The following is an 18,013-nucleotide window of genomic DNA, read 5'->3' as shown; positions in this document are numbered from 1 at the left end:
ACCTTAACTGTTCTTCCCATCTAATAATATGTCTAATTCTTCCTTAAATTTATTCAGACTACCTAACCCAAGGGCTAACATCTGGTGAGTATGGGCTTGGCACACCCAGGGTCCTGAGCTGGATATCATCATTCTTCTCTTTAATATTAGTATTAGCAATGGCCACATGGTGCAAGAAAGCCTATGGCTTATGCTGCACCAGCAAAAAAAAAAAAAAAAAAAAAACGAATAAAACAATGATAAAAATAATAATAATAATAATTAATAAAAGAAAAGGAAATTAAACCTATCATCCTATGCACTTCCCTCACCCGAACGTACTATCCAGATGACCTTTGAATTTCCCCAAACTGTCAGCCTCTACCACCCATGTAGGCAACTTATTCCAGTAATTTATAACTCGCTGGCTAAAATAAAACTTCTTGCAGTCCAATCTAAACATTTCCCCCCGTAACTTGAATTTATGTTCCCTAGTTCTAGCATCATTTATAATCTTGAAAATTTTGTCCTCATTCATTTTATTGATGCCTCTCAGAGCCTTAAACAACTCAATCAAATCTCCTCTAACATGTCTAGTTTCCAAACTCTGCAACCCACATATTCGAAGTCTTTCTTCATAAGGACGCCCTTTTGCCGATCTCACCAGGCGAGTTACCCGTCTTTGCACCCTTTCAAGAAGCCCGATGTATTTCTTTAGGTGCGGTCTCCATACTTGAACACAGTATTCCAAGTGTGGTCTAACAAAAGCTTTATATAATGGGATTATCACATCCCTATCTCTATTTGCAAAAGTTCGATAGATCATCGATAGGACACTATGGACCTCCCTTGCAACCTGTTTACAATGCTCAGAGAATTTCATGTCTGACCGTATCGTAACACACAAGTCCCTTTCCTCCAGTACTGGGTTTAGTTGAACTCCAAGTGAATAAGTTATTTTGGGATTACTGTTTTCCAGGTGTAATACCTTAAACTTTGTTGGATTAAAGCATAGCTGACATTTTTCTGACCATTCCTGAAGTCTATCTAGGTCTCTCTGAAGAAGCTCAGCTTAACAGTGATCATTAACTACTCTACCAATTTTAACATCATCTGCAAATTTAGACATCATGCCCTCTATCCCATCATCGATGTTGTTATGAAAATTAAAAACAACAGTGGTCCTAATACTGATCCTTGGGGAACCCCACTTCTTATATCAACCCAATCTGAGGAATAGCCATTTATCACAACCTTCTGCCTCCTGCCCTGAAGCCATCCTGCTATCCATCTAAGGATTTTTCCAGTGATTCCAACCTGTTCCAGATTATAAAGCAACCACTCATGTGGGACTGAGTCGAAAGCTTTGCTGAAATCTAAATAAACAATGTTGAAATTATTCCCTAAATCCAGTTCGTGAGTGACCCTTTCAAAATAGCGAACCAGATTTGTTAAACATGATTTTCCCTTTACAAAACCATGCTGAGCATCTTTGAGAATTTCAATTTAATCCAAATGATCCTGAATTCCACACTTGATCATTGCCTCTATGATTTTCCCTACCACCGAAGTCAGACTGACAGGTTGATAATTTCCCACTTCACTCTTAGAGCCACCCTTATGTGTATTCCAACACACAGTATTCATACAGTTGGAGATACATTGGCACTTTTCTAATCCAAGGGAATCTCCCCAGAGTCTAGTGATGCTCACATAATTAGCCTCAATGCGCTCACTTGCCGTCTCCCTTAAGATTATAGGGCATATTCCGTCAACTCCAGGAGCCTTACTGGCCTGTAGGCTCGAAAGTTTTTTCATTAAATAATCTTGTGAATCTTGGCACACCCAGGGTCCTGAGCTGGATATCATCATTCTTCTCTTTCTTGGTGATTCCCTTTTGACTCTCTCTCTCTCTCTCTCTCAGGGTAACTCGGGAATTTTTTTTTTGGCTGGTGCAGCATAAGCCTCAGGCTTCCTTGCACCATATAGCTAATAATAATAATAATAATTTCTGTTCTGCATGCTACATTTGTAATAATCTATGGTTCAAAACAGACACAAAGAACTTAGCTGCAAAAGATACACCATCAATGCGCACTGCATTCCCTGATGTTGTGTCAACGGAATCCTTGTGTGTAATAGCTGCAGAGGATCACTTAAGAACACCACCATTCCAGTGCTAAGTGAAACGGCTTTTGTTTAAAATTCCATCGAATTTACTGAAGTTGGATTTAGTGACAGAGAAGCTCATTTCTGTTCATGCAGATAAGGTGCCTGAGACATGCATACGGACAATATGCTATTCTGGGTCAAGTAATCAGAGTGCCTGTTTCAGTCAGCACGATGGTTCATTGCCTGCCAATGATTATTGTATAAAAGTAATTATAAAACTCAAGAAAATACACAAGTGGAGCCATTTGATTGGATTACTAAGAAAATGAGTGGATAAAGCATGGCTTCTATATTTGGTTGACATGCTTTTCTATCGATTGTATCAAATCACAATAGATCAGTCATTATTTGATGACAGTCACGTGGAAATTGATTTGGCTAAAGATGACATAAGCGAAGCGGTTCCAACTGAGGAAAGACTCATTGCACAACAGCAAACGTTACTGTGGAGTGTGACGTTAAATAACTTAGAATTGCCCCAGGAGCAACTAACGAACTACAGAGGAACTGTCCTTCCCCAGCATTTATCTTGGACAATTTAGAACATTCAGAGAGAATTTCATGCGACTCCGTTCATGATGGCAATGAGCGCACTCATACACACAATATATATATATATAACCTAAATTGAAATAGAATATTGCCAGTAGCATGGCAAACCAGTAGAATGAAAATGAACTGAACCAAATAAAATAACAATGACAGAATGTTATATTATTTTTGGTTCAGTTCATTTTCACTCTACTGGCAATATTCTATTTTAATTTAGTTATTATATGCAACATGTGGTGGATTGTGCTTTTCTGCTGCCACTGATGTTAGCTTTTCCTGTTATTTTTCTTATTTATTTTAATATATAATTTTTATTTGTCTATTTAATTTTTGGATTAATTTGATCATATATATATATATATATATATATATATATATATATATACACACACACACACACACACACACACACACACACACACACACATGTGTGTGTGTGTGTGTTACGGTAAATTTGATTAATCCGGTGATTATGAATAATTACCGGTTAATATGTATAATCGCCAATAATATTGGAGAATTTAATAAATATATAACAATTTATTAAATATACCAGTCATTTTACATATTCTTCAGCGCTCGCTGGTGTATTTGATAAATAGGACAGAGAAATCATATGAATGAAATGAAGGGAAGTGCTTCTGCGCACTGTCGAGCCGACTAGCTGCTTCTAAAACCTATAATATACCGCCATTTAGTTAGTGCAGCGCTGTTGGGCTGAACGAGAATGACCACTGTGTCTACATTTCTACCGTTTAGTGCAACATACAACCACACATCAGCATTTAGTTAGTGCAGCATTGTTGGGCTGAACTAGAACGACCACTGAGTCTGCATTCTTACCGTTTAATGCAACGTTATACTTATAGATAAAGTTAGGTAAGTTTTCTTTGAAAAACAATTAGAAATTAACATGGAATGAAAATTTTTGTAATTTGCCAAAGTGTAGCGGTTATGGATACCATTGAAAGAATGAAAGAAAGTTTTACTTTACTGCAAATTTAATGAAAGTAATAGAAAAAAAATGCAGTAACAAAGGTTTTATAATATATATATACAGCTGATAAATGACATTTTTGCACTAAAATTGAAAACCACAGGGAAGACTTCAGCAGATTACCAAAGACTCAAGCGCTATGATATAATTAAAGTAGGTGATTGTAATAAATTGATTTACACTGTTCAAGAAAATAACCAAAGCATAAAATATTATGTCTGCACTGAGGAAATTTTTGATACAATACATAATATTCATATAGCTATTGGCCATGGGGGGAAGAAATCGGATGATGAACTAAATTCAAAAAAAGTATAAAAATATAACCGCTGAGTCTGTAATGGTATATTTAAACTTATGTGAGCCTTGTCAGAAGAAAAGTAAAGTTCCTAAATAAGGCTTGGTGGTTAAACCAATGGTCTTTAATGAAATGAATAGTAGGTGTCAGGTAGACCTGATGATATGCAAAGTCAGCAAGATAAGGGATACAAATTTATTCTTGTATATCAAGACCACCTAACAAAATTTGTACAATTGCATCCCTTAAAAAGCAAACATGCTGAAGAAGTTGCTTTATGTTTTATTGGATATATTTACTATTTTTGGAGCTCCTTCTATCCTTCAAAGCGATAACGGTTGCGAATTTGCAAATAAAGTTATCGAAGAATTATGTTCTTCTTGGGAAGAACTCAAAATCGTACATGGTAAACCTCGTTCATCATGTACGATTTCGATCTTGTTCATCATGTACAAGGTTCGGCTGAACGTGCAAACCAGGACGCAGAGAATATATTGAGTACGCGGCTAGAAACTAATGAAACACGCAACTGGAGTGAAGGATTACGATTTGTTCAATTAATGAAAAATAGAGCATATCACCAAGGAATTAAATGCAGTCCCTATGAAGCTATGTTTGGTTCTCCCATTAAAATTGACCTCAAAACCTCATGGCTTCCCAAAGAAGTTGTTAATTTAAAAGAGGAAGAACTAGAAAACATAATGAAGCAATTTAAATATGATCATATGATAGAGAAGGAATCAAATATTTATGATTCTGGAGAGATTGCAGGAGACACTAGCATACAGAGTATTGAAATTGAAAATGACAATATAATGGAGAATGTTGAAGAGAATATGGAGAATGTTGAAGAGAATATGGAGAATATTAAAGTGAATAACAAGGACTTGGATAATATTGTTGCAAATAGGAAAGCACAAATATATAGAAAACGTAAAATAGTAAAAGAAAATCTTAAAATACAAGCTAAAAAATAATAAACATGTCTAACAAAAAGTTTCCTACTGGAAAAGTAGGCGATATGGTACGTATAAGAATTCCTGATGTTGACAGAGCCAGAAGCAACCCAAGAAATTGCTTGGCAGTTATTATGGATATTGACAATAGTGAACTATATAAATTGGGTACAAAGAAAGGGAAATTGACCAATGTTTATAGCAGAAATGAGTTTTCTATATGCCATGAAAAATTTATAAGTGTCGTGGAAGTTCCAGACTCAGAATTATCTTTGCGGGAGTGTGTTAAGAAGTTTTCCATATTTGGTGGTCAAGGGTACAAAAAATGTAATTGTAAAGGAAAATGCAATAGTAATAAATGTAGTTGTAGAAATAGTAACAAACTGTGCAATTCAAAATGTCACCATAGTTTATCTTGTAATAATAAATAACATTAAACTTTGATTTTTTTTTTTTCGTATTCTGTTGGCATCTAATTTAAATTAATCAATATTACCAGTAAGCATTGGAGATTATTCATAATATCCAGTATGTTTGATAAATTAAGCATATTCTCCAATATTATTGGGAATTATACATAATAGCCAGTAATTGTATACTTTCCAATTTATCATATTGCCCGTAACATATATATATATATATATATAAAACAAAATAACATGTGAATTGTCTTGAAAAGCTTCCAGTATGTGTTACCATATCCTATCTATGTTTCAAAGCAATTGTAAACACAGTTTATAATGGACAGCAGCACAAAGGAAGAGGAGAAGATCAAAGCACTTGTCAGTCACTGTTATCAAATTTGGGTTTGCAAAAGCAAAACTCCCCGGATTTTAGATCCAGAAGTTGAAACTGATGAAATTGAATTAAGTGACATATAATATATGTTAAAATACAATTAAGTGACATATATTATATGTCACTTAATTTGGTAATGCACCAAAAAAAAAAAAAAAAAAAAAAGTTTGTTTCAAATAAATCAAAATAAAAAGAATTAATATTAAAACCTGAAAAAAAATATAAATAAATGTATTTATTTATTAAATGTGTTTTTTTTTTCATTAAAAAAAATCAGACTCCTTGAAGATACTTACTCCATAGAGTAAATATCTTCAAGAGGTCTTCCACTAGCAGAAAATTCACATCCATTTGTGAATTTGTGAAGGTTAACAGATGGAAGATTTTTCATAAAAATTATGAATTTTTTATGAAATATTTCATAAAATATTTAATCTTTCATAAAGTTTTCAACAAAATCCTTTCCAACAAATACTTGATGAATAAATTTACATTTCACAGATAAACTGTCACAGAATGGGAATGACCTTATAAGAAACCAAGAAAGGAAGAATATAGGTATGAGCCAACACTGTACTGAATAAAAGTCTAAAAATAGTTGAACAAAATATATGGACAGATTTGTCCAACCACAATGGAGGTATAAAACAGATAGTTAATGGCATGCCTAATGTCAAAAACTATTAGATTGGTTGTATGTGGGGGAAGGTGGTCAATGGTTTGAAGAACTAGTCTGGTAAGAATGAATTAACAGAATAATTTTCAAAACAAAGTACAAAAACTGACTGTGGGTAATGAGAATTTGAAAATTTGAGCATAAAAATTTGACTATTTGCCAAAATCAAAGTTGTGAAGGAAGCACACCTGATTCTCAGAGGAAATTCTTTTACTTGTTATTGCCTTAAAATCAACATATTTTGAAATGGTCATCTGTTTAAATTGTGAATAAATTGAAGAAAAGAATGCATAGGCTTCTCTGAAGGATTTCTTTAAAGCCTGTTTCTGTTTAAAAACAGTAATAATATGATTTTACTGCCATTTGGTACATTCAGAGAAAACAAAACACTAAAATTCAAGCAAATGGAATTGATCCAATGAAACAGCCAGCCAAAAGAGTTCACAATCTATTAGTTATGAACTATTCCAAAAAAAAAATATCCACAAACTTTTTAAAATGACATGTATGAATCACCTTCATAAATCTTCTTACGACCACACAGTCAAAAAATAATACAGCGCAAAACTAACAATGAATTCTCATCAAGAGTAAAAACCTTAAAACCCCATTGTTTCACAAGGTAACTACTAGGTAAGGCAAAGTAAATCACCAGAATAAAAATATTACTGTCCTTATGAATAACAGACAAAATCCCAATAAATGAACCTTCACGAATCTTTAAAGCTCCAGTAGTAGTAGTAGTAGCAGCAGCAATAGTAGTAGAGGCATATGATGCAAAAAAGCAAGCTTATGTAGCATCACCCAAAAAACAAAAAAAACAAAACACAACAGATGGAGATTTGTTCCAGCAATCCAATACCACATCATCGCAGAACAGTACTTCCATCTTTTGAAACTAATAGCCTAAATAAATTTAAGACTGAGATGGACAGGCATTTGGAACGAATGGAAGGATGAAATCGGAGGTTTTTTTTTTATTTTTGGCTGATGCTGCTTGCTTTCTTGCATCGTATGCCTCTACTAATGCTAATGGTAAATTTCCGCACATCTATTCTACAACTCTTTCCTCAATTTGAATTTATGCCCCATCAGGTTAGTAATCTGAGCAAGAGGACATCTCAATCAGATCACCTCACAGGTGCCTAGTCTCCAGACATTGCAATAAGCATAACTTAAGCCTTTCATGTTAAGAGGATCCCCTTGTTCCCCTTCTCTGTACTTGCTCAATCAACTCTACATCCTTCCTAAAATGAGGCCGCCAGACCTGTTCTCAATATTCAATGCACTGCCTTATACAAAGGGATAATCACCTCCCTTTCCTTACTAACAAAATTCCTGTATATCACTGACAATACTCCATGACTTGCTCTGGCAGCCTGTCTGCACTGTCAGAAACCTTCATATCTGACTGTACAATTACTCCCAGGTCTTTTTTCATTCTCTACCACCCTAACTGTAGTACCACACAGTTTGTACATTTCTGTGGGGTTACTTCTACCGATATGTAGTACTTTGCATTTGTCAATGTCAAATTTCAGTTGGCACTTCTCAGCCCATCTGTTCAATTTTTCTGGATTCTGAGTAGCACACTGCCTTTACTGTCATTAACAACCCTGCAAACCTTTGTATCATCTTCAAACTTGGACAATAAGCCTGATATACCTTCATCAATATCATTGATATATATATACAAAACAACAGTGGACCCAACACTGAACCATGTGGGACTCCACTAATAACATTAATTCACGAAGAGCAGCATCCATTGATTACCACCCTCTGTCTTCTCCCACTCAACTACCCTTTTATCCATTGGGGCAACTCGCCCTTAATACCATACTGCTCAAATTTGTATAGCAGTCTTCCATGCGTAACAGTATCAAAAGCTTTCCTGAAATCCAAGTATATGATATTAAAATTATTTTTGCATTCAGTTCCTTTGTAACCACATCATAGTATCTAATCAGATTTGTCAGACAAGACTTTTCCTTAACAAACTTAAGGAAAATTGAAACATATGCTGTGTTTCAATTTTCAATACTATCGTAATTGAACAGGTTTGAGTGTTTCAGCAAAAGGCAAAATAACGACACTTTTTCCCTCTAGCCTTATTAACCAACATCCTGATAATTACGCACCCCAACAAAAGAAGTGAAAAATTACATTTCAACAAAGATACGAGAACAGGTACAAAAGTAATGGATTTCTTTACTTATATAAACTCTAAAAGGAAGGGGATGAATCTGATTGGTCCACTTGATATCGATGGTTCGAGTGTTGATGATCCTGCTCAGATAGCAAACAAACTGAATGAGTATTTTGCATCTACATTCACACATGAGGAATTATTAAATTTTGAAAATGGCAGAAGGTTATCAAATTGTAGCAGGATACTCAATGATTTTGTAATAACTGAAAGCAAAGTGGAGGAGAAATTGTTGAAATTAAACATAAGAAAGGCACCTAGGGTGGATGGGATCTATCCAGTTATATTAAAGGAGGCGGCAAAGCAACTAAGCAAACCCTTAGCCATAATTATTAGAGGATCCTTGGACTCAGGGAAGGTTCCCACGGACTGGAGATGTGCAAATGTATCCCCAATTCACAAAGGGGGATTGAAGGGTGACACGAGTAATTACAGACCAGTTAGTTTAACTTCCGTTCCGGGTAAAATAATGGAGTCACTGGTTAAAGATGCATTGCAGGATCATCTAGACAAGACTGCAGCAATAATTCAGACATAGCATGGGTTTGTTAAGGGAAAGTCTTATCTGACAAATTTGATAGGATATTATGATGTGGTTACAAAGGAACTGGATGCAAAAAATAATTTTGATATCATATATTTGGATTTCAGGAAAGCTTTTGACACTGTTGCACATGGAAGACTATTGTACAAATTGGAGCAGAATGGTATTAAGGGTAAGTTGCTACAATGGATAAAAGGATGGCTAAGTGGGAGAAGACAAAGGGTGGTAATCAATGGGTGCTGCTCTTCGTGGACTAATGTTATTAGTGGAGTCCCACAGTGTTCGGTGTTAGGTCCACTGCTGTTTTGTATATTTATCAATGATATTGATGAAGGTATATCAGGCTTTGATACAAAGGTTGGCAGGGTTGTTAATGACAGTGATGGCAGTGTGCTACTGCAACAGGATCTAGATAATTTGAGCAGATGGGCTAAGAACTGGCAACTGAAGTTTAACCTTGACAAATGCAAAGTACTGCATATGGGTAGAAGTTACCCCAGAGAAACGTACCAACTGTGTGGTACTACGCTTAAGGTGGTAGAAAATGAAAAAGACCTGGGAGTAATTGTGCAGTCAGATATGAAGTTTTCTGAGCAATGCAGACAGGCTGCCAGGGCAGGTCATGGGGTTTTGTCAATGATATATAGGAATTTTGATAGCAGGGAGAAGGAGGTGATTGTCCCTCTGTATAAGGCAATGGTTAGGCCACGCTTTGAGTACTGCGTACAGGTCTGGAGGCCTCATTTTAGGAAGGATGTAGATTTACTTGAGTGTGTACAGAGATGGGCAACAAGATTGGTGAGGGGAATGAAGGGATCCTCTTCCCAAGAGAGGCTTAAGTTCTGCAAATTGCAGTGGCCGGAGACTAGGCACCTGCGCGGTGATCTGATTGAGGTGTATAAGGCCTTGAATGGGTTGAGCATGCTGAATTCTGATGGGATCCTTCCACTTGTTCAGATTACGAACCTAAGGGGGCGTAAATTCAAATTAAGAAAAGACAGATGTGGAATAGTTGTACGGAAATTTGCCTTTAGCCAGTGGGTAGTTAATTGCTGTAACAAACTTCCATCTGTCGTTGTGGAAGTTGATAGGTTGAATAAATTTAAGGAGGAACTGGACAGGCATTTAGAGGGAATGGTGTGATTTTTTTTTTTTTTTTTGGCTGATGCTGCATAAGCTCATACACTTCCTTTCTTGCATCACATGCCACCACCACTACTACTACTACTAATGCCTCCTAATTTTCTGATTTCAAATGTCACTAGAGGTCCCTAGTTTCACCATACTCAGTGGAGCTGTGATTGGTCTTGCAAATGCAGGACATGGATCGTTCAAAATGATGGGTGTTACTGATATACATATCAAGCAAAGAGTAGTGACTGAATTTCTCGCCAAGGAAGAAGTGATGTCTGTCAAAATCCATATGCATCTCCAAAATGTTTATGGTAACAAGTGTAGATGTGAGTGCAGTTAGACGTTGGGTTAGACACTTTAAGAGTGGTGAAAGTGACATTGTTAACAAGCCCAAAAGTGGCCATCCAGTAATGTCAGTGACACCAGACAAGAGCCCAACGACATAAATTGTGCGATGCAGTAGGTATACAGAAACCTACTGTGATAATCACCATAAAGGATATTATTACATTAATACCATTCTTATACCATGTGTAATTAATAATATAGTTTATTAGGCTGTTCGTATAAATTGCTATCATTAAGGCGATGTTTTGTGTACCTTATAGATACATCGTCATCAGACCATGCTGCTGTCTGTTAGACTACAACAAAGTTTGCACCAGGTGGGTCACGAAAATGCTGACACATGAGCACAAAGAAGCCCAGAAAGTCATCTGTACAGAACTTCTCCAGAGTTATGAGAGTGAAGGAGTGGTTTTTCTTTCACACAGTCACATGTGACGAAACTTGGGTCCACCATTATTACACTGAAACAAAGAGACAATTGATGGAGTGGTACCATAAAAATTCACATGAGAAGTTCAAAAGACAGCCTTCTGTCAAAAGTCATGGCAACAATGTTTTGGGACAAAATAGGATCTTGCTTGTGGATTTCTTGGAGTGTGGCTCCACAATCAACTTAGATCAACATGTGGAAACGTTAAAAAGATTGAAAGCCCACATCCGTAGAGTTTGACTGGAGAAAAAAAAAAAAAGCCTGTGTACACCCTGTACACACAAAATATATTTTATGTGAAAACAACTTTGATAAAAATGTGAAACAGAAATGATGTTAATGCTGTCACTAACATTTATTCGGTAGAGTAATGGACTCCAAATGTATTTTTCAGCATTTAATAAAATCTGCTTCTCAAAATCTTGAGAAGGAGATTTTATTAAACTTTTTTTTTTTTTTTTTGTTCTCATTTTTGAACTTGTTCTTTTGCGACATGGGAGCCTTTTATTCTTGCATACTTCTCTCGATTTTGTTCAGATGGAGTTTTAGCCATCTTCGAAGTACTCTTATGGGTTGTTAACTGACATTACATTTGGTATTTTTACAATTCAATAGTTAGTGAAATCCATTTGTAGACTAGTATGACATCATAATTGTTTTATTGCTGCATTCTGGAATCAAACCATTTAAATTTTTAAACAGTTTTAGAAAGTGGTAGCATCTAAAATCTAACAGCAACTTAAGAGGAAGTGATGTCATTTTTGTAAGAAAATTTTGTCATCAATCAGTTTTACTCCAGTGCCGCCATAGATGTTTTCACATCAAAAACCTTAATGAGGTTCTTCTCCATGACAACACATGACCCTACACCAGTCTGTGCATGATAGCAGCCACTGAAAAATTGGGGTGCGCTGTTCTTCCTCAACCCTTCAGCCTGCTGAAGAATGCACTCTGTGGAACCCATTTTGCAAATGATGACCAGCTCAAGCACAGTGTTCATGAAGCCTTCCAGAGCAAGAGTAAGAACTTTTACAGGATTGGAATACATCATCTGACTCGGAGATGGCAGAAATCCATAGAAAATGCATTTCTGCCATCTGCCAAATGACTTTGTGGAAAAATAACAGTGTACTTTTTTTTTCCATTAATGATTGAGGATTAATTGATGTAAAATGCATAGCTGTAGGAATTAAATTTTCTGAGGAAAAAAAAATAAAAAAAAAAAAAATAGGAGGCATTACTTTCGTACTGCTCCTCATAATAATATCAAAACAGAAATCATTTATCAAGTAGAACAGCTCACGCTATTTGCGGTTAATGCTGCAAATATCCTGAAAAAAAATAATAAAAATAAAAAAAAAATAAAATATGACCCCTAGACCTTTGTGATTAAAGGCAAACAAGTCTGACTTTTGTTTAGAAAAACAAAAGGGAGCAGTCTTCTGATGACTTCTTATTCCCCTATGCCTGAACCTCAAAATCCTAAAAACTAACAGCCAAAAACAAGCAGAAGACACAAGGCACGGCATTCAAACACATGTTGTAAACCGTGACTTTGAATAACAGATCATTCAACACAATTTACTTACAAAAACAGACACAACAAACTGACTGATTGCCTCAAATATGTCAGTACCACTTATCATGAAGTTACAAATGTAGCTATATGATACAAAAGTGACAAAATTGAAATGTAACATTTATAACTATTTAAATCTTGGTAAATATAATTTTTCCTTATTTTCATTTGAACTTATCTTTAAATTTGGAGAGTGAATTTGGTTTATCTAATTTAAGTTGATTTACTAGTATTCATTACACACATGAATGCCCATGAACCTGTCACAGCTAAGTACATAAAAAAATTCTCATTTACTTTGCAAAGTTCTACACATAAGATAAACTCTTTCAAAATTCCTGAATATGGTAATCCCTTGGTGGTGGCATGCTGGGAATATTCCCAGCATGCCTTCTAGTAGAAGGAGAATTCATTTGTCTACTAGAAGGAGCCCTATCACAGATCATTAGTTGCACTCATCATTTTGTGCACTGCTATATACATGGTTGAACTAATATGGTGAACTAACATTTCTTATTTAAGATAATGGAAACAGCTGATTTGGCTACGTGAAGAGAGATATATAAAGGATTTATTAACTTTTCTAAGATGATAAATAAAATAATAAACAATCATAAACAAGGATGGCCCTACCTGTACTGTTGTGCTTTGATCGGAAAATGGCGAATTAAAAAAAGTTGTGATTATATTCATCACAGAATTTGTCACATAATTTTCAAGTTGGATATCTGCATGACGACGATCATGAGTGGCATTACATACCTAATTGAAAAATACAGATTTGTGTATAAGTCTAAAAAATTTAGAGGCATCAAATATCAATTACTAATTCTAGTAATAAAATAAAGATATACAAATCTGAACATAAAACAAATTGAAACCACACAGTTTCCTTACAGGCTAAAAGAAAGAGTTTCCAAACAGGTTAAAAGAAAACTTCCTAAAATCTAATCTGAACTGCAAGCCCCGTAATCTGAATTTATAACCACTAGTTCTGGAATTATTTATGAGAGAGAATTCCACCCTCAATTTTATTCTAAATCCTATCAATTAAAATCAGAAAAGGTCTAGCTTAGAAATGCAACTAATAATTAAAGATAAAACAGTGAAAAATATTAATGGAATGTAATGGAAGCCTAGCTTCACACAAAAAAAAAAAAAAAAAAAAAAAATTAAAAGTGTTTAGTGAGATAAGGATACCTTAATTCACTGAGTGCATATATGCATGGTCAGAATTCCATTTCATACAGATTTGTCAGAAATAAAATTTGAACCACTGGACTAACAATAAAATTAAGCATTTCATTAATAATGTTTAAAAATACTCTGTATACAACATTAACTCCCAAGTGGCAGAGAGTCTTGATAACACTTGGAAGTAAGGTGGAAGTAAAAAAAAAGGAAAACTAAAGTTTTTTTATATCTTAAAATTTATTTCTTCTTCATTTCTTGGTACATATCATTGACCTTTATTAATGTATTACAATACCTTAATAAAAATGCAACACTATTTTTTTTAATGAAACAAACTTTGGAAATTTTAAAACACAAATTTTTCTTTAATTCTGATAAAAAAATATGTATGAAACTACGAGTCTTGTCAATTTTCAAATATATAAAATTACTACCTACATAAAAAAATCAACATTATGCACATATATCTACTTAGAACACAAAGCTGCATGCATGCATGCATGCACGCACACAAGCAATCAATAATTATTTACCCTTGCCCCTAGAAATATTTGAGTTAAGAATTTGATATTATATATATATATATATATATATATATACATATTTACACACACATTATGGCTGTAGGGTATGTTTCTGTGGACAATTAGACATTACACGTGCATGGATTGTATATGTACTTAACTTATTTATACATTATTATTTTTAAATTGTAGAACTACGTGTCAGAGCTGTAATGTTGTAAAATAATAAGAGGAGTTTACCTCAATATAGTACGTAGAACACTTCCGTATGATACTCTCCAGAAATTAAACCGAAAAAAAAAATCGAAAAACTTACATTAGAGTAAAAAATAATTAAAAATCAATTTAACGCAATTAAAAATATTAAAAAGAATCTAACGAAAATATTCAAAATGAGTGAAGCTGAAAACTTCTTGAACATTGAACATGACAACACTTTTTGACCGTATGTCGTGATCCAGGAATGAAAAAATTACTGAATGGGTTGAACATGAAACTTAAATAGTGATTATTTGTCTTCGCACATGCGCATCGGACATCAAATACGGCCGACAAACATTAACAGAATTGTCGTGTAATTTAATTTCTATGGTTTCTGCAATTAATAGTCGCGTATAATTATGTTGGACTTTAAGTATTTTGGCCTTGTTAAATAAAAAATATGTTTTTCGTTAATGGCATGAAACGCTAATTCTGACACTGCTGAACGAGAAGCACGAACTGAGGCTTCATGTTTATTTACACGAATATTCAGAGAAAAACGCGTCAAACCTTGGTAAGACAAGTCGTAATCACCACAAGAAATTTTACATACCAGGTCATTAATTTGTGTTAGGAACGCGGAAAGAACCAAGCGATAGTTCAGTATAGTGTGTAATTTCCATATTGGCCTGGCCACAATTTTAAATTCAGTATCTTTAAAGAATCTATTAAGCTGTTTATGCCACTGTTCAACATATGGGACAGAAATAAAGTATTTTTTGATATTACTATTGTTGGTTGGTGTAGTATTTTGTATCCTATCCTTAGCCTGTACCCTAATTCGGTTTATTGTGGCAAGGGGATAACCTCTGTTTATGAACCTGCTGGTTAATATTTGTATTTCTGAGCCCAAAGCAGATTCCATCGTTGAATATTTATAGGCATTTAGAAATTGATTAAAGATAATCAATCTCTTGTAGGTGAACGGGTGATAGCTATTATAATGTAGAAGCATACCGGTGTTTGTAGGTTTTCAATAGATGCCTGTACTTAGAGGGGGAACAGGTATCCTGTGTGTGTTATCAGACACTCAGCCTAAAACACTGATGGATCCAATATCTCTCTATTACAGAAGATTTAGGAGAATTACGGTTGGCCTGCCTCCCTAAAATCCACTCATGCACACCTTCTCGATGGTAAGCCCTGTTACGTCACATAGGTGGCAACGAACGTGTAGAGTGGTTCTCTTCAAGACGCCTGGTCAGCGTGAAGAGGAAAAGACCAAACCCTCCAGCAATGAGAACACAACAATACAAATGGCCCTCAGTCCCCAGCAGCTTTCACTCTCCTCTTACGGCAGCGAGAGGATCAGAGTGGAAGCAGAGGGTGCTAAGAATCTCTGGGTACGACCAGGCTGCCATGCACGGAAATTGAACTTGGCCTGTTATAACGTATGATCACTCATCGGTGAAGACAGGATATTAGAGCTGGAAAAGGAATTAGAAAATGTGAATTGGAATATCATCGGTTTGGCTGAAACAAGAAGAAGAAATGAATCACTTATAAGTTTATCAAGTGGAAATCTGCTGTACACCAATGGAAACAATGAAAGGAGTGAAGGTGGAGTTGGGTTTCTGGTCCATAAAGATTTTAAAAACAACATTTTGGAATTCAAAAGTACATCACCAAGGGTGTCAAGACTAATACTCAAGATTTCGAAGAGGTACAAGCTAAAGATTATAATGATTTATGCACCAACATCGAGCCATGATGATGAAGAGGTTGAAGAAATGTACACTGAAATTGAGAGTCTTCTAGATGAGCAGAAAACCCACTACACTATTATTAAGGGGGACTTCAATGCTAAGGTTGGAAAAAGGCAAAACAGCGCAGAAAGAGGAATTATAGGAAATTTTGGAATTGGTGAAAGAAATAAAAGAGGTGAAAGACTTGTGGAATTTGCAGAATCTCAAGGAATGTCAGTAATGAACACTTTTTTCAAGAAAAGGGTGAACAGAAAGTGGACATGGAAGAGTCCAAATGGATTAACAACTAATGAACTCGACTTCATCCTGACTAACAGAAGATATATTGTGAATGATGTTACCGTCCTGAATAAGGTAAATGTTGGAAGTGATCACAGAATAGTAAGATGTACACTTGATATAGATGTAGGAAAGGAAAGGAAAAAACTGACTCGAGTAAATAATACAAAGGTCTTTGAGATAACAGAGGAGGAGAAAAAGCAGTATGTACTGGAACTTAAGAACAAGTTTGAACTTCTGCAGATTGCTCAGGACCAAGATATCGACGAGGAATATTACAACTTTCTGAAAGTGATAAAGCCCAAGAAACTTATAGGGAAACAGAAATCCAAAGAAGAAAAAATTAGTCAAGAAACACTTGTCATGATGAACCAAAGACGACAAACGAAGAGCAAGAAAAACACTGACAGGGAGAAAATTGAGTATACTGAGTTATGCAAAGCCATTAGAAAGAGACTCAGAGAGGACATAAGAAGATTTAACACAAGAAAAGTAGAACAAGCATTAAGGGAAAACAAAGGATTTAAATCAGCAGCCATGAGCAGTAATACAGAAAGACAAATGATACTGAAACTGAAGAATAGCGATGGTGTACTTATAAACAGCAGAGAAGGCATAATTCAAATAGCAGAAGACTACTATAGAGAATTATACAAGGAGCGAGGGAATGATACCAGCAGTGGGGAAGATGGATTGCAAAGTAGCAACACATACAACATACCCAATATTCTTCCTGATGAGGTAGAACATGCATTGAAGAAAATGAAGAATCGGAAAGCTCCGGGGAAAGATGAAGTTACTGTAGAGTTGTTAAAATTGGGAGGAAGAGACATAACACAAAAACTGGCAAGGCTCTTCACAAAGTGCATTAGAAAAGGTGTGATGCCTAAGCAGTGGAATAATGCAATCATAGTTTTGCTGCATAAGAAAGGAGATAAATCAGAAATTGGAAATTATAAACCAATTAGCTTGTTATCCCATATCTACAAGTTGTTCACAAGGGTCATTACTAACAGATTAGAAAGAATACTTGATGAGAATCAACCGAAAGAGCAAGCTGGCTTTAGGACAGGATTCTCAACTATGGATCACCTTCACGTAATATCACAGCTAATGGAGAAAGCAAATGAATATAAAACACCATTATGGCTGGCATTTGTGGATTATGAAAAGGCATTTGACTCCATACAGCATAAGGCAATGTTTCGGGCACTGGAAAGACAAGGCATAGATACTCCATATATTATGATTTTGAAGAAAATATATGAGTGCTACATCCTCTATTAGACTAGACAAAGACAGTAGCAAATTTAAAATCGAGAAAGGAGTTCGACAAGGAGACACAATATCTCCGAAGCTGTTTACTGCTGCCCTTGA

The 18,013-nt window shown here is 35.2% G+C and overlaps 1 protein-coding gene across 1 annotated transcript in view; it reads right to left on the bottom strand.

Moving 5' to 3' along the window:
* Positions 1 to 18,013, bottom strand: part of Itpr (Inositol 1,4,5,-trisphosphate receptor) — a 1,293,714-nt gene that overhangs the window by 579,255 nt on the left and 696,446 nt on the right. The window contains exon 33 of the mRNA XM_090387283.1: positions 13,306 to 13,434. Coding sequence (XP_090243409.1) covers positions 13,306 to 13,434 — 129 coding nt within the window. The remainder of the gene's footprint in view (positions 1 to 13,305; positions 13,435 to 18,013) is intronic.

This window comes from Mastigoproctus giganteus, chromosome 13, assembly GCF_048544385.1.
Source record: "Mastigoproctus giganteus isolate SK-2022 chromosome 13, ASM4854438v1, whole genome shotgun sequence".
NCBI lineage: Eukaryota > Metazoa > Arthropoda > Arachnida > Uropygi > Thelyphonidae > Mastigoproctus > Mastigoproctus giganteus.
The sequence above is the reverse complement of the archived record's forward strand: the minus strand, read 5'-3'. Positions and strand labels throughout refer to the sequence as shown.